Source organism: Plectropomus leopardus, chromosome 9 (genome assembly GCF_008729295.1).
Source record: "Plectropomus leopardus isolate mb chromosome 9, YSFRI_Pleo_2.0, whole genome shotgun sequence".
Lineage (NCBI taxonomy): Eukaryota > Metazoa > Chordata > Actinopteri > Perciformes > Serranidae > Plectropomus > Plectropomus leopardus.
The window spans coordinates 9,213,678-9,237,071 of NC_056471.1; the positions used below are offsets into that span (position 1 = coordinate 9,213,678).

The following is a 23,394-nucleotide window of genomic DNA, read 5'->3' on the forward strand; positions in this document are numbered from 1 at the left end:
GAACTTGATTCTTTTTACAATTCTATATTGTTTTTTCTACATCTTCTATAAGCTGATACATTAAAAAAAAGCAACGTTTCTCTTACTAGAACAAACAGCCACACAGATGAGTTAGAGGTCGTTTATTGTTCTCTCCGGACTGGTCCAGAGCAAGGCGAATGATATGCAGTAAAAAAGGCATTTGTAAGCCCAACAGTCGTAGTGAAGCATCAATCCACAGGCACTGGGCGTGGAGCACGAGATTACCAGAGTGTTTGTGTAAATGTGAGACCGTATAGTCCGTGTTGTCTGAAACCAGCTTCTGTGTGGAGTATGGAAACATCTGTATGAGTCTATGTGAGCTGATGTGCATGAGATAGTCACTTTTGTTCTGTAACTTCCTCCTGCAGTTGCTCCTCTGATGCAGAGGGCTCAGTAACTTCAGTCGTCGTATTGTCTTTGTTTATGGTGACCGGTGGGACTTCTTCGTTCGCTGGGGCGGGTGGAGGCTCCGCGCTGCTCGCAATGGTAGTCGGGGAGCCGCTGTGGTTGGAGGATGCATCTGCTGACACAGCAGCAGGCTGCGTTCCTCTCTCCACAGTCATGTCCCAGTCCTGGTCTGAAGGCTGAGGTAGACTCGCCATGAGTTCCTTAACACAAAAACAACAGCAGACTAAAGGTGAGAAATGTCTAGAAATGGTGGTGTTTCGCTTCAAGCTGATGTTCTACTGGATCCTGTCAGAGTGTAACGTTGCTGAGAGTGTACCTGCTGTCTCTCCAGGTCATTGTTCCTCACAGCGCTGAGCAGGCTCTTTGTGAAGCTGACAAGTTCGTCATATTTTTGTTTTTGGTTCTCTAGCTCAATCTCTAAGAACTGCACTTCCTCATGCTGAAACAGATGGATTCAACAGAAAGGAAAAAGTTAATTCACTGCTTGAGGTCTTTGTGAGTTACAATGCTCTAATTTAGCATCACACCAGTATCCATTCAACAGTAGGAGGAAAAGATTGTAAGTGCAGCCACCAGTTTATGCACAATCAATCTGTCATAGTCTTGTGTTTGTCCTCACCTTGAATTCCAGCAGGCTCTGCATTTGCTCCCGGTCTGAAGCCACTAATTCACCATCATCATCGTCATATTCATCCTCTTCGTCCTCATCAATTACTTCAATCTTCTGTTAAGAAACCCCACAAAAAACAAAAACGCAGATTAGATCAAATTATCATGATTTGCTATTCCTTATGTTCTATTTTTGTAATTTAATGTACTATTTAAAACACTTTATATTGCAGTTTGTATTAGAAGAAAGATGCTACATATACTATGTCAGTCTGATTTCTCAAAAAACAAGCCTTATTCTTGTGTAAAAGAAAACATTATCAAGCTTATTCTTGTCTGTATAACGCAGTGGCAATTGTGATTTGGCTACAACGGTGCTGTAAAGCTCATCGTAAATTAGCTCACACTTACCATGAAACGTGTGATTAGATAAACTATCATCCATGGCTATTTATTGGACAGAGAATGGTTATGATAAAATCAGATGTAAAAATGATATAAAAACAAAATCATGCAATAACTGAATGAGGAAAATGTGTAATAAAGAGTATCCACTTATAAAGGGTGAAACTTTATATCAGATTTATAATACATGATTGCACTTGATATATTACATTAAATGTAGCATTTGCTGGATGATTTGTTTAACCTTTTATGATCTATTGGGGGATCCCAATTATATTTCACAACTCATTTATCCGTAAGAAACTAAAGAAAATGGTCATGATGGCATGATGGGAAAATGTGTCTATATATATAGCTATACAGCTGGTATTTTGTTACTACAAACTAATATAAACTTATATGTTTAAGTAGAATCAATGAGCTCTTACAAGTATTTATTTAGTTTACAAAAACTGTATGATTGATGAATTTTCAAAACTTTTCCAAATCCTTTCCATATTGTTTTACCCAATTTCCATGATGTAATGTGTAGAGGTACACACACATATGGCTGCTATTCTGGTACAGAGCCTCCATTCAGCACAGTTAGGGTCTACCTCTTTCATGAGCCATGTGTTATATTTGTCGTTTGAGAGCCATGAATTATTAAACATGCTCTCCCTGGCATTTGTGGTCAAGTGCAAGTGCTTGCTAACTTTACTTGCATGTTAGACAATCCTGCCACCAACTAGCTGCTTACGCCAGCGTGTATTATGTGATGCTTCGACTGAAATATTCAGTATAATCGGATGGCTGTAAAGACCTAAATATCAAAACTTTTTATTTACTAAAATACAGTAAAGGGGTTTGGTTTTTGTTTTTTTAAGATAACTAAAATGCCAAGACTTCTAGTCCTCTAAAACAGGATAAGGTTGACTAAATGTGATATAAACTAACAAGGGCGTTTAACAGCAGACTAAAACTAAGCTTGAATAACACCAAATTAACACTAGCTCTCCTACATTTTATCACATTGGTGTATAGACTTTATCCCTCTCAGCGCCTATTCCTAAGAGGCTAAATTTAATGAGGCTGTACTGTTACATCAAAGAAGTAATGAAGTACCACATTATTGGCCAGTGGAGCAGCAGCGGACACATCCATTCCATCCTCTCCGTCTCTGTGTAGTGAGTCGATGGTGCCATCTAGAAGCCAGAACGCTGCATGAATGCTGAGACACACAGTTTACATTTGACTCGTGTTTGTGCATTGTATCCGCAGCCTAACCTTCAGACAGGCAGAGAGATCCCTCATCGTTCAAGTCATCTCCGAGTTCAGGTGTTCTGAGCCTCTCCTCGTCGGGACTGAGGGTCACTGGAGATTCGTTTCCGGGGGATGAGGTCGAGAATACAGCAGGCCCACCTTTAGGAGGAGGGATTTCAATCCCCATCAGACGGTACTTCCTCCGCCTGTTACTGATCCATGTCTGCCAGTTGGGAAACACACAAGATAATGTGGTAAGTGTCCCGAATGTGGAAGAAAAACTTAAATTTAAGGACATCAACCAGCTTTTCAAAATAGAATCCAATGTGTTGAATGTGATGGTTAATAATATTACTTGGAAACACTACAGGGAGAGAAGTTGAAAAATTTTCTGTTTCCACTTTGATTTAGGAAAAAAAATTATTAAAGAGTATTCATGGATCACATTAAACCTAACTAAAATACTTTTTGTTGAATTATTGCAATTCTTTTAATATTATCCTGAAAGTGGAGTACTGTTTCTCTACATGGGCAAAAGATTTTTCCTCCTTACAATAAATATCCCGGTAAGTGAGATGGCAGTGGGTGATGTGTGTGTCAGGACTGAAGGACTAAATTTAGTCCATCAGCATTCGTACTGTGGCCCTGATATATAACGGCATGACTTTTACACAACTTTGAGTGAGTAAGTTAGAAAACTTCTCTGACCTCGAAAAGCTGCTCTCTCCTGTTTTCTTTTAGCCCGATAAAGTTCACACGAGTCAGATAGTCTTGTTTTCACTAAATGTCATAGACAAGTGGCCAGACAATGTGAGGGAGGCTCACAGCTTGCCAAGTCTACTAAACACCTCATAGTTTCAAGGGTACTGTAGAAATTTCAGGAGGAACCCCAAACATTTCTGGATTTCTATGTATTTGTTTTAACACTTGAATATATAAATCCAAAATTTAACGCCCTTGGAGCCGGTTACCTTGACTATTTCAGTGTCTACATTAAGTTGGTTTGCTGCAGCAGTGATCTTTTCCCTGCACACTGAGCCCAGGCTGGTCATGCCTCGGTCCCAGTAGCGCTTTAGCTGGATGAGATCCCCATCACTGAACTGGGTCCGATCCTGCAGCTGAAGACAGAAACCCAGAACATTCACACTGATGAAAAGCAGACTCTAGCTTGATAACCTTCCAGGCAACATCAGTGTAAATGTGTAATAACCACACAGTAAACCTGGTACCTGTTTTTTTTTTTTTTTACTAAATTATACATTCAAATATGGTGCTTGAAGTGACAAAAAATGCTTACTGTTCTCTTTCTGGAGTTGCTGATAACCCAGGGGGCAGCAGACACACTGACTAAAGTCTGCACATAGAGACAGAAACAGTCAAGTTAAGTCTCTCAATTCACTTTAAAGGAAGGCAGCAAAAACACTAAATCTCTCCCGAATTTGCATGTCCCATCCTACTCTCCCTCTGATTAGCTAGTAGTATTCGTTATCCTCGTTGGTTGGGTTAGTTAAGTTAAGGCAAGAGTAGTGAGAGTGGTTAGGGTGAGAGTTTCAGGGAAAGCCAATTGGAGGCAGGATGACACTCAGGCTACACTGCCTGGATAAGCAGCACGTGATGGCAAAATCGCTGCAGCTCGCACATGTGTGGTGTTGATAGCCGGACTGATAGCAGTTTTGCGAATCTCTCCTACCTGTGTGTTGGATTCCCCTGTATGTGAGGTCTGTGCTGTGACGGAGTAGCTGCCCTGAAGAGTTGTGTTGCTGTGAAGAAGTGCGGGTCTGGAGCCGGTCATCGGGGGCGTGTGGCCTCCTCTCACCACAGACGCTTCAGCCCCGGTCGGGCTGGCTGATGTCTGCTCCCTCTGGATGTGTGTCTGAGCGGCCAAATTTGCCAGCTCCTCTTCCCTTTGCCACTCATCTTCTTCATCTCCAGTTTCCATAGCAATAGAGAAGTTCTGACTGGCGTCTAGAAGGCGGGGCGCCCCCCTATGACTGTCCTGGCTTTTCCGGGTAGCCACGTGACTCGGCCGAAGTCGTTCCCCCTCGCCTCTCTCTGACAAGGTGAAGACCTGCTGGATACGAGGTGTCGGTTCAGAGGAGGGACCAGAGTTCTGTACCGGGAGGGAGACCCGGTTCTTCTGAGGAGCAGGTGGTTGAGGTTGGGGGTTTGAGTGAGGTCTGGGTTGAGGCTGAGTTTGGGACTGTGAGGAGGAGGACCAAGGGCGACTTTGCGCTGTACCGTACTGCCTAGTCCAGCTGTGAGGTACCACCCCTGCTCCTGCACTTACCCCTGCCTCCCCGAGGGATAAAGCTCCCTTCCTGACTGCAGTGTAGACTAAAGGCCCTGAGGCAGTTGTGAGGGGTGGGAGGTTTTGGGAGAGGGAGACCAGCTTGGAGTGGAGAGGTGAAGAGGTGGAGCTGTTCCTGCTCTGCAGGGCGCGGTTTATCAGAGATGAGGATGTGTGCGCAGAAAGCTCAGAGTCTGACTGAGATGGGGGGGCTGTGGGCCTCGGTCGGGAGCGAGGGACGGAGTTGAGAGAGTAAATCCCGGTCAGTATGACGTCATTATTGTTGTTGTTGTTGTTGCTTCCGCTGCTGTGGGGAGAGGAGGAGGAAGGGGAGGAAGATGTTGAGGAGAAAGAAGGAAAAGATGAGGATGGAGGGAGAAGGTGCACACGATTCTGGATGTTCCGCGCTGCAGCCAGTTCGGCAGGAAGCAGCGCACCTGCAGCCAGGCTGTGATTGGGCAGTGAACCTCCAGCTAATGAGTGATTGGAGAGTAATCCCCCGGCGAGTCCATGACTGGATAAGGAATGAGACATGCCTCCATTCTGTTCTACCTTGGAGGCGAGCTTACGTCTTTTGTTGCCAACCCATGTCTGCGGAGAGAGGAGCAATCAGCACAGTAACATTACTTAAAAAAGCTTTCTGCAGTACACTACAGGGACTAATTCAGCAAAGTGAGGATAATAATTCACGACTCTGCATTAGATGAAGAACTCGCAGGGAAGAGACGGGACTCACTGAGTACCTTTACATGCACAAAATAGTCTGGTTTTTGCCCTTAGTCTGATAAAAACAATATTCCTGCTAAGTAAGCTGTTTACATGTCTAATGAAAATAAATATTCCACTAACACTCCCGTTTATGTGCAGCTGTGCGTACGCCAATTAACGCGCCCTAACATGACGCTCATCACATCAAAAATAGAGAAGTAGAACAGCTGGAACTGCCGGTCATTTTATTTCTTTGCATCAAAATCCGTTTTTCAGGGTTTCCTACCATTAATAGACTTATTGAACTCCCTCTTTCCTTCTTTCACCTTCTTGAAAAGGTCGATGTAATATTTGTGCATTTCCAAAAACCTCTTGATATCCAAGTCTTTCATTAAAGTTTAAAAGCAGATGTGTTTCTCCTTCTGAGCAGAAATATGGGATTTTCTTTTGCATGCATCTCTACACCACAGTTTTGCGAACTGCTGGCGAGTTATTTTGTGTACAACATATCCATGACAGTGCACAGAGCTGACCGTATTATATATATCCCAAATGTGCTGTATACATGTCCAAATAAGGTTTCTAAAACCTGCATAATAGCGACATATCCCACGTGTCTTAATCGGAAACTGCTAAATTCGGAAAACGGCCTAATTAGGAATATTTAAACAGAATATGCTGTTTATATTATTGTATCAAATTAAGAATACTGCCATATTTGCAATAACAGAATACTGGTGTGCATGTAAACGTAGCCACTATCTCAGTAAGTCCCCACAGAGCTGCTACACTAATCATATCAAAGAGTTCTGCGTCCTGCTGATTCATTAACACACAAGCACATCTTAAGGGCATACCCGCACCACGCTGAAGTCCAGTTTGGCCTCCTGAGCACACTGCAGTATTAGCTGGAAGCAAGCTTTGCTCTGATTGGTCATCCCATTATCATAGTAACGCTCCAGGATCCTCTGCTGCTCAGCCGTAAACACTGACCGCAGGTTCATCTGAGGGACAATCGCAAAGATAAAGAACACCCAAAAACTTTGTAGAATTCACCAGAGCTCACTGACAGATTGTGGTAGATGATTGGGTTACAGAGATATTTCAGCTAGTGTGAACTTTTAACTTTATGACAGTTTTGCAATTTCCTCTTTTTTTTCCATTTTAACCATTGACTGCAGTTACATATACATGAATAACCTGTTTATGAGGCTTACTCCGGTTATGATCACATTTGGGATATGGTGTTTACAGGAGCACAAAGAAATCAGGTTATTCAAATTCCGCATATTCATCCCAGCTTGTTTTTTTCATAGTGCTTAATCCAGCATACAGGTTTCTCATAAACTGAATATGGCGTTTACAAGCTAAAACATGTGATACTAGGGATATTCCAAAAGCCTGATCATGAACACGTTATTCATATCCTTGTAAATGCACTTATTATTCATTTAGCAAAAGCATCAACTATTACATGATACTACCCCCTGAGCATGTCACAATTTGAAGATTACAGCTGCTGCAGCAGTCTCTGTATTCTGTTTTCATTTTATCAGATTTCAAGCCATGTTATATTTCTTCCTTACTCATATTGGAATACAATTCTTAATATACTCACAGTCTGCAGGCCACGCCGCTGTGACCATGCATCCATTCGGCTACTGGAGGGGAACTCCATTCTGCTACTGGAGGGAAACTCCATTCTGATACTGGAGGGGAACGAGGCAGCCATGCAGATCACAGCAAAACCTCCATGTTTTTAGATTAGCACAGTTTTGATTGTGCTCATCATGTCTCAGTGGACCTGGCACACTGCTGGGTACTGCGGCTGAGAAGAAAGCAAAGCAAAAATTGCAAGTGTTATCATAAGAGAATGACAAAATGAACATGATCTGTGTCATTATACACATGCTTTTCTGTACTAACAATAACTAAAGACCAGCAATTTTTTTTCTGGATCGAGATTGAGAAATGCACTAATCACTTTCATCAAGTTGTAGACAACCAGTCAACACTTTGTCATATAATACATTACACATTTTTGAAAAAGTTACATCAAGCATTGTGAAGCTGTAAAATATACAACCCACTGTCAGTCAAAATATAATAGGCAATGACAAGCCACTGTGTGGCATCAATAACACCATCAATCAAGCTAATATGTTGTGCCTACAAGACATTGTTTTATTCATCTACTGAAAAACATTTAAATTTGTGCCCTAGCAGTAATCATGGAGTTACAGTTATACACATTTTAAATAGCACAAATTATGTTAGACCTTTATGGCAAAAAGCAAACTAACAATGTATAATAAGCAATGTCAATTTTTCAAAAAAATCTGTCGACAAACGTCACTTTTCAAAGCTATTTGATGACATCATTCAGTTCTACTGAGGAGTATAATTTAGTTTTTACACAGATATGCAAACCTTTATTTATAAAGCGTAATGTAGTGTCTTTCTGTGACAAATGTTGTATACCTCTTTATTATGAATAAAGCTTCCTTAAAATACTAATGATAACAATAATAATACAATAAATAATACAAATACTACTACTTCTACTGCCGCTAATAATTATAATTTAGTGTACACGCCTTCAAAATAAATGCATGTATAAACAATGAAGAAACGGTGACGTTTCAAGTAGAATAACTTGCTTTTTTGTTGGCACAGCAAGCTTTAATCTGTCATTGTGACACACCCAAATAAAAATATTAATAAAGAGATTGCAGTGTTGATTAGTGTCATATCAAATGTGTATCGTTTCGGCACATTCAGACTGAACGAGGGGGACAGAAAAGAGAAGCAAGGAGCCCGGGTAAAGGAAATAACTGTGGCACTTCCAGAGAGCTGAAAAACTCCGGTTTAAGTTTGGAATACAGTTGTTAGAGGCTTAATAAAGACAGAAAATGTTACATACGGGAATGTTGTGTGACCAATAAGCATCCAGCAGGTTTATTTTGGCAGGCTGACTGCGCATGGCTACAGTCAATATGGAAACATTACGGAGAGAATTAGTGAACAAATTGTGGGCACGTCAGATTAGTATGCCACCGAAGCGACAGGCTGGGGATTCAGAAACATAATTCCCACACAGGAAGAACAAGCCATAACTTTACGACAGCGAGCCAGACAGTAAACAAACCGGGTAAGCACCGCATCACCACAATGGCCATACAAACAGCACGCGCTAGCTTGCAGGCCCGAGCGGCCATATCTGAGCCAGCCAAGGCTAGCTAGCATTAGCATAGCTTTCCCCATGGATAGCTGCAGCTAAACTTTTCCCTCAAATCTGTGATTTCCCGACCCTGGCATGGTCATTCTCGCTGACCCTGGCTTCGAGCGGACACGATCAAAAACGAGCCGGCATACCCTGAAGCGAAAAGTAAAAATCACTTTCCTGCTTACCATTTTTGATGTCCAAATCAGACGCACGTTCAAATTCAGCAGATTTCTTCACCAGTCCCCTTTGCTAGACAATGAAATCAGAACGTCCGATCATCAATTCTAATCATGATTGTGACGTAGCTGCAGACAGGAGCCAATGAGAGCTCAAGATCATCGCTGTGACATTCGGAAAGGGCTGAAAACTGAGCACCGTGGTCCCGCCCACCATTGACTTTGTTCAGTGGGCTGCTGGAGGAGGAGGTCACAGACATGGAAGCAGCCCAAACTTTGATGGGAAATGCTTTGTGTCTTCATCACCTGAACGTGTCAAAGTATCCTTTCAAATATGTTCAGTTAAGTTTACCCCTGAGGCTGTGCTTAAGTGTGCAGCACATGCTGGAAACACTGCCAACAGGAAATATTTATTTATTAACTATTCCACTGCAGGCGTCAACATGTCAGCAAATGATGTGATTAGATTTCTATCTTAAAATTTTCAGCAATATTGTCAGGAAAAGTGGACATATAATCGACTTTTTTGTCTTTTTCAGAATGTTTGTTAATTGTTAAAATCAGCATTTTTGACATTATTGTTTAACATTACAAATACTAGCCTACATTATTTATTATAGTTACATTGTAAACCTTGTAAAACCTGCTCTGGCAATACTGCACTAAACTATAGTCATGCAAATAAAACAGTGAATTTGAATTTTATTACTTTTTTATGTTGATAATAATGTAATAGGCAGCATTAGCACAGATGTTTTAGTTTTAGTAGTCTATTCCTCATCTCTTAATCCTAAAAAGGTTATATCCTACTGTGCCTTCAGCAGTGAGTCTGACATAGTTACTGTAATTTACAACCTAATAGGTTACAGGCATTTCTACTGCAGCAGGGTTAATAACATATATTAAGAGGAGAGACAGATAGAAAGACACAGAGCATGTATGAAGGATTTGGCGACAACAATCCAGAGCATCAGGCAAATAGAGCAGTAAAAGTTCTCTCCTTTGAACCAGGTCGAAATAAATGTTTTCCCTTTAGAGGTACCTTGCCTGTGATATAATCATAACCACTAACTGTGTATTTTTATTTGATTGATGTAATAAGTCATAATTGTTACTTTGTAGAATAGCCCTAGCTGTTAATTCATTCAGTGGAATTCTTCTTATACTGTTCTTATACTTTGATACTATTTTAATACTAGATGATACTTGTTTTTATGTATTTTGTTGAAATATCTTTCAAATCTGTATTGTTGTAATGTCTTGTTTTGGACTGCTGAATTTCTTGTCTGCACAACAGATGTACCCCTTGGCACAAATAAAGAAACCTTGAATCTTGAACCTTGAAGTTTCAAACTAGAGCTACATGGTATTCCGCACTTTGAAACACATTTGTTGTGTTTGTTATGTCTATGTAACATAAATACAGAAATAAAGGACATTATCGTATAATCACTGTGTTGTCTGATGTGTTCTTACTATGTGTGTGTTTATGCTTGTTTTTTTGTAGGGGTCATATATTCATTCTCGTCAGTGTTATTCTCAGATTTAACTATTGACACATTTAAATGCATCAGCAAGAATACAGACACTGGTGATGCTGCTGCTGTGTGGTCCCTCTGTGGTTATTGTGATATATTACGTTTATGTTGTGATAAGTTACATATTACCAGCTACCCTGTTAAAAGTGTAACAAGGAATGAAACAATGTCCCATCAGTAATGCAAATAATGTTATTTCTTACATTTTATTATTTTGTGATTACGTTTGTAATATATATATATATATATATATATATATATATATATATATATATAGTGTGTGTGTGTGTGTGTGAGCCTTATTGAATCGTGGGGTGGTGTGTGTGTGTGTTTTATGGGGGGGGGGGGGGGGGTGCTGCTTTAATCCATGACGTCACCTGTGTCCCAGGTGCGCAGCAGGGGGCGCTGTTCCTCACAGCTGAACTCATGCACTGAGCAGCAGCCCCTGACAACTGATGCTGATTTCCTCATCCACAGATGGTGAACTTAAAAAAAAACAGCTGACATATAAGTATTACCTTGCCCTGTGATGTAGCTCGCGTTGCCAACAGGCACAAAACATGCAGACAGGCACAATTTTTAACTTGCAACGACTATTTATTACAAGGAATTTTCCTTCACCTCATAAAAATACAAATAAAATGTAGTGTATCTGTGGTACCTAAAAGACCCTACTGCACTTTATGTATGATTTACAATGGTGTTTTTGCAACACTTAAACGTCATGAAAGGGTTGCTTAAGTAATCTTTGCATCCAGCCTTTCTTGCTCTTTCTATATATGTATGTGCATGTGTGTGTTTAAGGCAGGGAGGGAGACTGAGAGAGATCCTCCCTATATGGTGTGCGTTGCACCATTCCCTGGTCTGTGTTATGAGTGGTGGCCCTTGTGATGCTGCAGCGAGGCGGGCGGGAGGAAAAAAGAGGAGAGGGGAGGGGTTGCTCCATCCCCTCGCGCCCACCGAATCCACTTCTCACAGCGCGCGGGCTGCTGGCGGGAAGGCACGAGGAGGAGAGAGAGAGAGTGAGGGAGCAGAGCGAGGGAACGAGAAAGGAGGGAGGGAGGGAAAGAAGGAGAGAGAGCGTGTGTGTGTGCGTGTCTCCCGTGTGTGCGCGTGGATTGCACCACCGCATCCCGTTCACCGTTTCTGCAGGCGGCCATGCTCTGATGGAGAGAATAAAACTGACAAAGCTTTCTTTTTCCTCAGATTTACCCACCGCAGAGTCATTCCAGATGTGACTGACAAGTCGTTTTATGTCGCCCGCATTGAGTCCTGTGCTGTTCATCTCGGAGAGACTGTGACACCATGGCTTTGGTTATGGAACCTATAAGTAAATGGACACCAAAGCAAGTGCTGGACTGGATGAAAGGTAAATTTTGGCTTCATTGCATCAGGCTGATTATGTGCATTGTGGTTAAAATGATGATGATGATGGTGAGCAGCGGAGGGCCACACTGTATGCATGTGTGTTCTCCTTATCAAAAAAAAAAAAAAACCCTGCAGGCTGACGTGTGATATTAGCCGCTGGAGCTGACCACTGTGAGACTGATTTAAGTCACTAAAGTAGAGTGAATGCGATTGAGCCGGTGCAGTGAAATGGATGTCCCCAAGAAGCAGGGAGTGGAGGCTCAGCATTCTGTCATCTCGCTTGCTTGAGAGCGCACCCCTTCGCAAGCCAAGCCTATAGGCTGCTGCTGCTGACTCCATCAGCAGCAGCAGCAGCAGCAGCAGCAGCAGCAGAGCTCCCATCAATGAATGTGGAAAGATATGTCATCTGCTCTTTCACTCACCACCACATGCTCTAAGCTCATATCACCATTCGTTTTATGTATGACTGTGCTTGTGCGCGCGCGTTTGATTAATGTAGTTAGCTGCATGCAACCCCCCCCCCCCCCCCCTTCACCCCCCACCACCTATGCTGCCAGCCCGTACAGTCAGTTTCAGCACCATGGACAGCGCAATGCCGCTTTACCATTTAAGGCAAACGCACCGATCACATTTTTTCCTCTCTGTTGCTCGCTTTGCTGGCGCGAGATACGTCCCTTCAAACAGACAGTATGAATGAGTAATCACTAATCATGCGTGTGTGTGTGTGTGTGTGTGTGTGTGTGTGTGTGTGTGTGTGTGTGGGGTAGGAGCTTTTCTCACACACTGATGGTCAGACATAGAGCTGTGAGAGAAACTGTGGTGGGCCTACTAAGAGACAATGAAAATGGGGAGGGAGGGTGTCCGCAATCCCTTACTTAAGAGAATGACTTAATCACTTGTGTGCGATGACTCAAACCTACAATGCAATGTTGCTATAGATACTTGGGATGTGTGTCTGCATTGCACATACACTAGAGTGACCACTTTTTGTATCTAATGTATTCATCTCCTAAAACTCCATGTCCCCACATGTGTTTCAAGTTCCTTTTCATTATGGCAAAGCACTGATGTCTGAGATTAGAAGTCAAGGTGGTTGCCAGACCCTCGGGGGGACACAGCGAGGGAGTATTTGGGATGCGTTACGTTGAGTGATTACGATGATGTTCCTGGTTTTATAATTGCTCTCCTCAGCCACAGTAAGCAGCCAGTGGAGTTACGGCTTCATCCTCTGATCCGAGGAGTGTTCACTTGGAAAGCTTTGCTCCTGTTTGTTAAGAGGGTTGAATTTTGATTGGGAGATTAGATAAGCAGTATCCAAATGTGGTTTGACATTTACAGCATGGGAAACAACACTGAATATGTTGGTTTTGGTTCACTTTTTTGATGCCATGGTAGTATTTTGATGCCATAAGTGATCACTACAGCTGTAGTGATCACTTATTGCCAAATGAGGATTAATTACACTTTCACATGTTTTAAAACACGCTGCCAGTTTAGGGCCATGTGAGTTAAGTTATCAGCCAGTCAGTCCAAAAAAACGTGCTAAAATAAAATCCTCCATGTGGCAGTGATTTGCATTCCACCCACGGCAAACCAATGATTCCCCTCCTCTTACAGGCTCCAGGAACACTAGCTGTGAGCATGAGTATATGAAGACTACATATGAAAATACATCAGCTAGATCAAATGTTGCAAGACATGCTGGTTAAATCTGCCAATAAAGAAAAGACACATTTTTACATCAGTTATTTCATTAGTAAATCACCACAGTAGGAACTGAAAGTGTCAATGTAATTCAAAATTTGGAATGGAAAGACGGCACATGGAGATGTTAGTCAGTGACATTATTTAAACCTACAAGCTGAATCTGGAAAATGGATCATATTTCATTATTTGTCACACATTTGCAAGTTTCAGGTAATCTAATGCACAAAATAACCCTTTAGGTTTGCCATCAGTGAAGTAAAGACAAAGAAAAATGTGCACAGTCGCACCAAAACTCTTGAGGCAATATTGTTATATCTGCTCCACTCTTGGTCTCCTCATATGTGTTCTTATAATCCAGAGTCCTGGCCTCCTCCACATGAAGAGCCGGGGCTCTGAGATTCATTTTCATAGACGTTCGCCAACATCTCCCAGTGTTGTCCCTTTTCCTGTGTAGCCCGCTCCTTTTTCCTGCGGGGCTTCAAACATAGACCCTCAGCGGCAGGCTTACGCTCAGATCTTATTTTCTTATGAATAAAGTAAAAGGCGAAAGGCTAGTATTAATCTGTGCGCTTACAGTGGCTTCACTGTGGCCTCTTTCTCTGGGAGCTCTTCATCTCTCTCACGCTGATCTGCGTGCTCTTGTGCCTTTTTAGGAAGCAGTGACATTGAGACCTTCTTTAAGATGTACGTTGTGATTTCTCTTGCTCACATAAGAGAGAAAAGTACTTTAAATGTGCGCAGATATAAGACACAGATGGCAAACATTTGTCCTTACCTACATCTTTAGGACAAATTGCTATTATTATTTACTCTGTGGAGGTTTGGGGCATCAGTGGGCCATCATTGTCCTAAGTTTCTCAATTTTTCATGATAAAAATGCTGTGCCTTTTTTGCCACTGCACAGTGGCTGATTGTGGGAATGTAACAACATCCTTGTTGTATTGTATCAATTAATTTTTATCATTCTTGTTATTTTAGGGGTCATGCAACTTAACTCCCCAGATGGATCCAAACTGGGGATAGGCCATGGGATCACCCCTGAATGGTGATACTAGCCTTAAAAAATCATCAATATTATATACAGAAATTAAATAGTTTCACAATTTAGTTGCCTAATTTGAGGGTAAGAAATGCTTTATTAAAAATAAGAGTTATTCAATGGAAATCTTCCCTAAAATTCTAAAAAAGTGCTGATCACAAATAACAAATTTGATTGAGTAGGCACAAGTTGTTTCTAAGATACTTACGACACCACCGCTTCAATAAATATGATTTTTTTTTAATTATTAAAATGTGTCCACATCCACAAGTCAACTCAGATTTTCTCCTTTCTTGTTTTAAAGGTCTAGTGTGTATGGTATAGTGGCATCTAGCAGTGAGGTTGCAGAACTGAAACTTCTCCTGTGTGCCAAGTGTGTAGGCGACCAATATTGGCTGATGTGAAAATGCAAATTTTGCCTTTCTAGGGCCAGTGTTTGGTTTGTCTGTTCTTGGCTACTGTAGAAACAACATGGCTGACTCTGCGGAAGAGAACCGCACCGTATGTAGGTATAAACTGCTCATCCTTAAGTGACGAAAACACAGTTCTTTTTTGCAGGTGATTATAAACTAATGATGAAATGATTATGAATATTCTTTACAATTTCTGCCAATAGATGTCCCGAAGTACCACACACTGGACCTTTAATTTGGTCAAAAATGAGTGTTGGGAGTAGTAATTCATTTATTTTGACTGAAGTGAAAATATCAATATCACACTGTAAAAAATACTGTAAATTCTGCATTCCAAAACAGACTTCAACTAAATGTACCTGCCTCAAGAGTATTTATCTATACTGTAAACATACAGTGCATATATTTATATCATCATTAGTTTTAGCTGCTTGATGCTGAGCTAATTTTACTGCCGGGTATCAGTCTCAGTCTCAGTAAAAATATGATATTTTATAGACATGATTACTTGTTTTGATTTAGTCTGCAAAGTGGTAACTACAGCTGTCAGGCAAATGCTCTGGAGTAACAAGTTTAATATTTCCCTCTAAAATATAATGGGGTAGAAGTAATAAGTAACATAAAATGGTAATACTTCAGTACAATTACATCAAACTTCTACTCAAGTACAGGACATGAGTAAATGTATTTAGTTGCTTTTCACCAGTGGCTATATTTGTCCTTATGTAGATCCTTTCACCATTGAAATAGCTACATTTGCATTCAGGTTGGCCTTGTGGGACCATCAGAGATCGTTTGAATTCTAAAGACAGGATCAGGTTTTGTGGCAGTCGTTAGAGAGACGCGTTTAGGACTGCACTTTTTAGGAATCCATCCTTCACCAGCACAGAGGAGAGAGGTAAAATTACAAGCTTCATCCAGGCCTTTTGGACAGCAGCTCCTTTTCCTCATCAGTCCCTTCCTATCATATGAAAGAATATGAGACAGAGAGACAGGACACTGTGGAGAAAACCTGACACAGCTTGCTACCAGGCCAAGCGGCGTATACAGTATCTCTCCGTGCTGTAGAAGGACTGCTCCAGCAGCAGAACCCTGGTGAGGCTCACAGAGAGATGACTCATCAGCGTTTGTTTTGATTTGAACACCCACACCGGAGGAGTTTCCTCTATGTGTGTGTGCGAGGGGGTACGTATCTGCTGGGGTGTGTGCAGACGCAATTGATGTGTAAAGTATGACGCGTAAGGATCTGTGCTTTAACGTGTTAGGCAACCGAGAAAAATGGACTTCTTCTGTGCTCTCCTTGCTGTGTATCCCTCATAAGATCACCCTGTGCTCTCAGGCGTGCAGTATCGGCAGCCTGCTGATGCATACAGTGACAGGAAAATGAATAAGGCAGCTCACTTTTCCTGCAATAATCTCTTTTTTCCTTTTTGTGTGATTATGTATTGGAACAAAAAAATTTAGAAATAAAGGTGTGTGTGACATTTTAGTCTGTGCAGAAGACTGCGAATGACTGAAATCATGAGATGCACAAATATGAATGTGTAGCAGTGGTAAATGATTTGCTCCTCTATTGAAAGAATCCCCTGGATGTTATTTGGCCATTTGAGCATCCTGTGGTGTCCAGAGCCATGTTAACTACCATACCATACTGTGTCCACTGATTTAGTCTCCTGCTGACATGCTAGAGAAGTCTGTGTTGGAAAACACGCGTCCCCTGGCTCTGACTGTGTGCTTGTTGAAGTTTCAGCTGCATTAAAGATTAAAGAGCGTGCCTTATTATGAGGAAACACACACACACACACACACACACACACACACACACACACACGCACACACACACACACAGAGGAAACTCCTCCAGTCTTCGATTTTCATACACAAAAGAAATTCAGAGATGCATGAGCTGCATATGGATGCATGTGGACACTCAAAAGAACGCACATGCTCACTGAAATATATGGTGTATGTATGTATGTATGCACACTGACACACATGCATAGACACACAAACTCTGGAGCAGCAGCTTTAAGTGGGGCATCGGTAGTCATGGAAACCAGATCTGATCGTGTCGGAGTCACAGCACATGTCATAAGATGGGGAACCAGCAACGCACACAGATGCCCAATCTACATCCTGTGCGCCACGAACACACATTTAGACACATATATAGAGAGGTGCATATACATGCCACACACACACACACACACACACACACACACACAAGCCTCCTCTCCTGTTTTATGGCCCTGAGCAGAGAGAGAGCAGGGACACGCATTCAGAAATGGGGAGGCGCGGAGCAAAATGAAAGAAAGGCTGAGGAGCCTAAGATGGGGGAGGAAACGAGGGAGAGTGCAAGGGGAAGGGTGGGCATGACGGAGAAAGAGGGAGAGAGCACAGAGACGATGGCAGAGCAGTGCGGAGAATGGGAGGATGCAGTGGGCATCATATCAAAGCGCCCGCTCTATCCGGGCGTTCGGACAGAGGGGCCTGTGTGTTTGTGTGTGTGTGTGTGTGTGTGTTCGTATGTGTTTCCACTGGGTTGATTTTGCACCTGTTGTTCCGGGGGATGCAGTTTTACGAGCACATATATTAACTTGAAGCAAAGTTTCTCAAGCTTTGGGTCAGGACCCCACATGAGATTCCATGATGCACAGACAGGGTCCATGGAGATTTCTGGATATGGCAAAAATTGTGCGAAAATTCACATTCACATGACTGCTCAATTGCTTGGTGCACAAGCCAGCAAATGTTGAGATACCCTTAAAAGATGGACAGTTACCGGGGTGACAATCTGGAGTTAACAGTCTCTTTCAGTATAACTGTCAACATTACAAAATGAGTTTGTCTTTTTACGCTCAAACCAACAGCTGGATGTTAGAAAAATGTTTCAGAATCATAAAAAAACACATGCGGTTTAATGGCAATCATGGCTCTTGAGTTGTTTTGATTAGCATTCTGAAAATGCCTCCTAAAAAACACATATATCCTGGCAAATATTCTGCATGTTGCATTTGCAGCTTCTCATGTATTTAGTATCAACCACAACTACCTAGCAATAACAATAAAGAAAATCACAGAAGATTGACTGAGGAATCAGTGAAGTGTGTGTACATGTAATAGTATTTCATGCAGATTATTAGCTCAGTTGAAGCACATTCACCAATCACACTGCTCAGAGCCAAAGAAACAAGTATTTTAATGCTTAAAACTGCTTTCACTTTTTTTTTTTGGTCACTTTGGGGCAGTGCAACAAGCAACAAACGACACAATAGACACATCATCAGCTTTTGAATGTAAGCATGACACACATGTTAGCTAGACTTCCAGGAGACACAAAGCAACACGAAGCTGCTTTTACAATGCCATGTGATAATTGCCTTGGCAACCATCTGCATTCAAGAGCAAAGCGTTTTAAAATCACCTGCTGCCGCTATGGTCCTTGGCTGTGCAGGCAGGAGCTCCAGTGAACACTGGCAGAAGTGCAAGCTGGCTTGCAGCTGCATACTGTAGCAAGACAATGGAAATCACTGAAATCACCAAAGATTTCTACATATTTGGATTAACAGTCAGCTGAAGTTTGGTGGAAATGTTATCCCAGGCCCATTTCTCCTGGTTTTCCTTATAAGTTGCTAGCACCATAACTCATCTTCAGTAATTCCATCTGCTTTCTGCCACCATGATAGCCGTTATCGGGTGGGCCAAACGGCGGCAATCACCAAAAGTTCAACAGGTTGAACTCTGGGCAGCAGAGCAAAATGTGTCCACGTGGGCGGCAGCCATTTCATACCCCTTCTTCTGTGTTGGAGACTGCATTCTCTCTGCCGCCTTCCCCTCACTGACATGACTGGAGACAGAGAGTCACAGTGCAGCGGTCTGAAAGCCCCTTTGGAATTTTTGGGTTTCTGTTCATTAGACAAATTAAAATCCAACAATACCTCTTCTTTTGGCTTCGCTTTCCAACTACTGATGATAATATTTGATGTATGTTTAGCAGCTAGATCTTTTTCTTCACCAGCTAGTTGATGCCGTTATTTCATGTTGGTTTGTCAGTAATCACAGCTTTTTTTTTGAAAATAGTTAACTGATGTGCTGAGGAACAACACTGCATGAACCAAAACAATGAAAAGTGCTAAAATGTTCCATTGAACTGAACTGCAGAGTGAGGTGATAGTAGTCTGTGGGTCTGTTACTAAGAGAAACCTCTTTTAATCACACAAAGTCATTTGATCCTTTTTTAATAAAAAAAAAAAAAAAAAATAAGTGGAGCAGCTTGAACCCTTTAACACCTTGATTGACATCAGTTTTCTTGTTCTGCATTCCAACACCTTTTACTAGCATGCAAACTGGTTACATTTCTTTCAAAATCACAGGGAAAAAAATAAACTTGGCAAGAAATGTCCTGCAAAAAATAATAAAAGTCCACAAGGAAATTATCTAAAAATTAATTGGGGGGCATTATTAGATTTTATAAAAAAATTTAAATTAAAATTTAAAAAAGGAAAAAAAGACCAGAAAACTATATATAATTTTGTTAGAGAAAAAAGTAAACAACTATTTTTTAGCACTTTCTTGAGGTCATTTTCTCTTTGCCTTTATCTTTTTAAAAATGTTTTTCTCTAATTTCTTGATAATTTTTGGCCGTTTCTTGTTTAGTTGCTCATCAACCTCTTCCCATGTTTTTGAGAGAAATCAAGACGATTTGCTCGGGTTTTACGGGTTAATGTCAACGTGAGCACATTTACATTACAGTATGGAATTGCTTAGAAAAAAGATGGTGTACTCTGTTGTCCTCTTCTTTTTTCCAGAATTACAGCTGCAAATACATTGAACAGTGTACAATATAGATACTTAGAGCTTGTGAGGTAAAGCTAAAGTTCACGTTAATATATTATAATACCTCTGTGTCTGTAGTCACTTCAGATCTTCTGAGGTCGTTCAGATCCTCAGAGTGGAGCTCAGCCTCTGAACTCCTTGCAGCTTCCTGGTTGACCCTGTTTCCCGTCGTCGTGTTCCTTCAGATTGCCTCTTGACACCTCCCTGCTAGCTGGATTTCAGAGAGGAGGCTGTGGTGCACTTGAAAGCTCATATACCGGGGAGCTAAAATGCCACGGTCTTAAGAATATTCTGTCATGATGTGATGAATATTTCACAGTAAGAATATTTTTAGTGAGCGTTGTGTCTTTGCTTCCCACTCACCGAAGCACTTACTCCAGCTGGAAGCTCACAGATGGGGGGGAGGCAAGGCGACGGGACAGGAGCCTTTGCTGCCTGTCGCCGCTCTCAGCCCAGGCTTTACTCTGACCCAAACATGGTCTCGTAGGAAAACACAGGTTTGACAGTCAGATTTGATGTTAATGGCAAAGCAGCAAAGTAACTCTGCCAGAGTTGTTCAGTTTGAGCCGCATTCAGCTGTAAATGCTCTCTTTTTATTGTGGCCTTCAACAAGCTCTCAGTCAGTGTGTAAAACACATATATAGGCTACAGTATGTGTGTGTAAATATAGTGTGTATGTGTGCTCCTTAGCCTAGCATCAGTGCAGGGACCTGAGGGGCCGCAACTGCTGATCCCTCACTTCTGCTCAGAGGCCTCTCTCGCTCCGGTTGCCTGGCAACCCTCCTGTTTCTGAAGGGGAGGGTTTTATTTTGCTCAAGAAAGAGGAAAAGATTGGAGAGAATTGCATGAAATGTGGATGAAGCTGTCAACATGAAATGCTTGCTCAAGCCTCAGCGCACTGGGATATACTGATGGTCGGGATCATGGGATTCTTCTGTGTTTCTTACAGAGATATTTGAGTTTGGCTAACAAACACATTAGACTATGGCTACAAAACAAGAGAAACAACACAAATCTAGTGCCTTTGCATGAAGGTTGTGGTCCAACAGCGTTAAAAAAATGTAAAGTTTAGAATCGAGGTCTTTTTTTAAGAAGAAGAAATAACAAGAACAAGAAAGATTATTATTTCAGAATTGTGAGAAAAGTTTTCATGCTTTTCTGAAATATCATTTCATATATCAGTTTTTTTCTGTGAAGAAATCTCCTAATTATAAGATAGAAAGAGATAATAAATAATTTGAATTCAGTTCAAATTGGGTAAAAAATTTGTAAAAAAAAAAAAAAAAAGCCATCAGATTTTGAATCAGGTGTCTCTAAATCTTAATTGTTTTTCATGCAGGAACCAATAGCTTCAAAAAAAGCAGAGGCAGAATGCAGTATTTTTGGAACTAAATCCAAAATACAGGCCAGCCATAGCTGTAGATTTTGCTGTGGAATCTTGAAAATGTCCATTTGCCACAGTATTAGATTACTTTTATTTTAATGAAATTAAAGGTATATCACCATAAAGTTATTCAGAAACCGCACAAATTGGGGCTTAAAAATTCCCCAAAATGCAGGACATGTAGTGTGCCCTCTACAATGTTAAAATGAAACCTACATCCTTGGAACCAGCAATCAAAACCTAGCACTCTTTTGTGGTACTTTTCTCATGTAAAGAGTCTGAAAAAGGCTCTCATTCAACTTAAAGAGGAGCATAGAAAAGAGAAAAAGCACTGAGCCAACTAATTCACAAATCCAAGTATCACAGCAGAAATTACAATGTTGTGAGTACTCTCTGCATGCAGTAATCTTATTATCTCTATCAAAACCGTCTTAGACTGTGGAGGAAAAAACAGGCTGTTGACAATTGACAAATTTATGTTATGAAGAGCTATTCAAAGACTGATATGAAAGCAGTGCCCTGGTTCAGCAAATACTGTTTAATATCAAGCCCTGAATCACAGCAGGAAAAACAATATTTACAGGAAACACATCAGTGTGGCCTGCCTTCAACATATGAGCAGCAGTGACACGGCACACTGTGGAAGCCTGCGGAAGCAAGACTTCAACTATCTGTGGTTAAGCTATAATAAAATATCTTATTCCCAAGTCAGTATGGCTCCCAGGGGAGACTAGCAGCAGCTTACTACTTGATTACACAGAGAGACACTTCTGACATTACTCATGCAAAATTACTTTTTGTGTATTTCAGCCACACGCAGGCTAGGATTTGTTTGACTCTTATTTCACTACATGGCCTTCTTAAGCAAGAGGTCACTTTTATTATTTCCTGCAGATACTCTGAACACAATAAACAGTCATATGTGAGATGGCTCTTTGGCAGCAGAGAAAAGCATTTGTTGTTGCTTGGCGCAGTCACAACTGCTGCAGATCTTGACTAATCACGTGTACATCATTTTAATATCATCAACTGTCTGGCGAGGTGTAGTGCTGACCAACCTGACCCCTATGTGTTAGTTAGTTTGTGTGTGTTTGCGAGCACCATGTGCTATTTCCAGCTGGCATATGAACTCAGCAGATGAACCCAGATCAGCTGTTTGTCCTCTAGGGGAGGCGTTCTGACTCATCTGATTGGCTAGCAGCTGCGTGTCACAATGTGTATGTACATGTGTGAATGTATTTGTGTCTGTGTGCAGTTCTATGCTTGTGTAAGTGAGAATTCACATGAAACAACAAATCCCATCAGACCTCAAATAGCTGCTACACTGTAAAGTAAGTTGATTTTACTAGGAAACTAGGAAACTGATTGTAGTTGAAGTAAATATGACTATTAATCTTAATTTATGTTTGCTTAATATCTGTTTTTTATGGTAACTTAAAATTAAGTTATATTCACTTGATTTTTTTTGAAGATACTTAAAAATGACAAGTTTAATGAAATTAACCCTTTTACATTCTAGCAACTTCACTAAACATAGTTTACTGTGCTATATATCTGTACTCAGCTGGTTGCAATCTAGAAAATCATATTTGTATTTTCTTTAACATGTTAAGAAAACAGAACTCGCAGATCTCCTAACTTCATCATCAGCAAAATAATCTTCGTCATGATCGAGTTAAGTCAGACTAACTTTGTGTACTGATATTGCTAACACTTAGAAAGAACACACGGCAGATCTGCAAGTTGTTTTGTTAACATGTTAAGAATATTTAAATATGATTGACTAGTTTGCAGTTGGCAAAATACAGATGTATAGCACAGTAAACTTGGTTTACTGAAGTCGCTAAAACTTAGAAAGATAGATTTAATCAAACTTGTCATTTTTGACATAAATTAAGATTTATAGTCATATTTACTTTCCGTTTTTAAGGCAATCAGTTCCAAGATTATTTTGAGTAAGATCAACATAGATTCAGATTTTGCTGTCAACTCCCACTCATCTGTGTTTATGTTGCAGAAGAGGAACA

General features: G+C 41.1%; 2 protein-coding genes across 3 annotated transcripts in view; one reads left to right on the top strand and one right to left on the bottom strand.

Moving 5' to 3' along the window:
* Positions 1 to 107: 107 nt before the first annotated feature.
* hdx (highly divergent homeobox) lies at positions 108 to 9,341 on the bottom strand. Of its 2 annotated transcripts, none has more exons than XM_042493659.1 (11): positions 9,092 to 9,341; positions 7,299 to 7,508; positions 6,538 to 6,684; positions 4,376 to 5,563; positions 3,983 to 4,039; positions 3,657 to 3,803; positions 2,710 to 2,908; positions 2,551 to 2,627; positions 1,049 to 1,153; positions 746 to 868; positions 108 to 629 (listed from the first exon to the last, which is right to left on the bottom strand). In XM_042493659.1, exons 2-11 carry the CDS (start codon positions 7,410 to 7,412, stop codon positions 360 to 362), a joined length of 2,427 nt encoding a protein of 808 aa, XP_042349593.1. In that variant the 5' UTR covers positions 7,413 to 7,508; positions 9,092 to 9,341; the 3' UTR covers positions 108 to 359. The 2 variants fall into 2 exon arrangements, with proteins under 2 accessions (XP_042349593.1, XP_042349592.1); XM_042493658.1 differs by having other exon boundaries at positions 2,548 to 2,627; positions 9,092 to 9,340.
* A 2,429-nt stretch (positions 9,342 to 11,770) lies between these two features.
* Positions 11,771 to 23,394, top strand: part of si:ch211-26b3.4 (connector enhancer of kinase suppressor of ras 2) — a 77,385-nt gene continuing 65,761 nt past the window's right edge. The window contains exon 1 of the mRNA XM_042493215.1: positions 11,771 to 11,989. Within this exon, the coding sequence (XP_042349149.1) occupies positions 11,926 to 11,989 (64 nt within the window). The 5' untranslated portion in view covers positions 11,771 to 11,925. The remainder of the gene's footprint in view (positions 11,990 to 23,394) is intronic.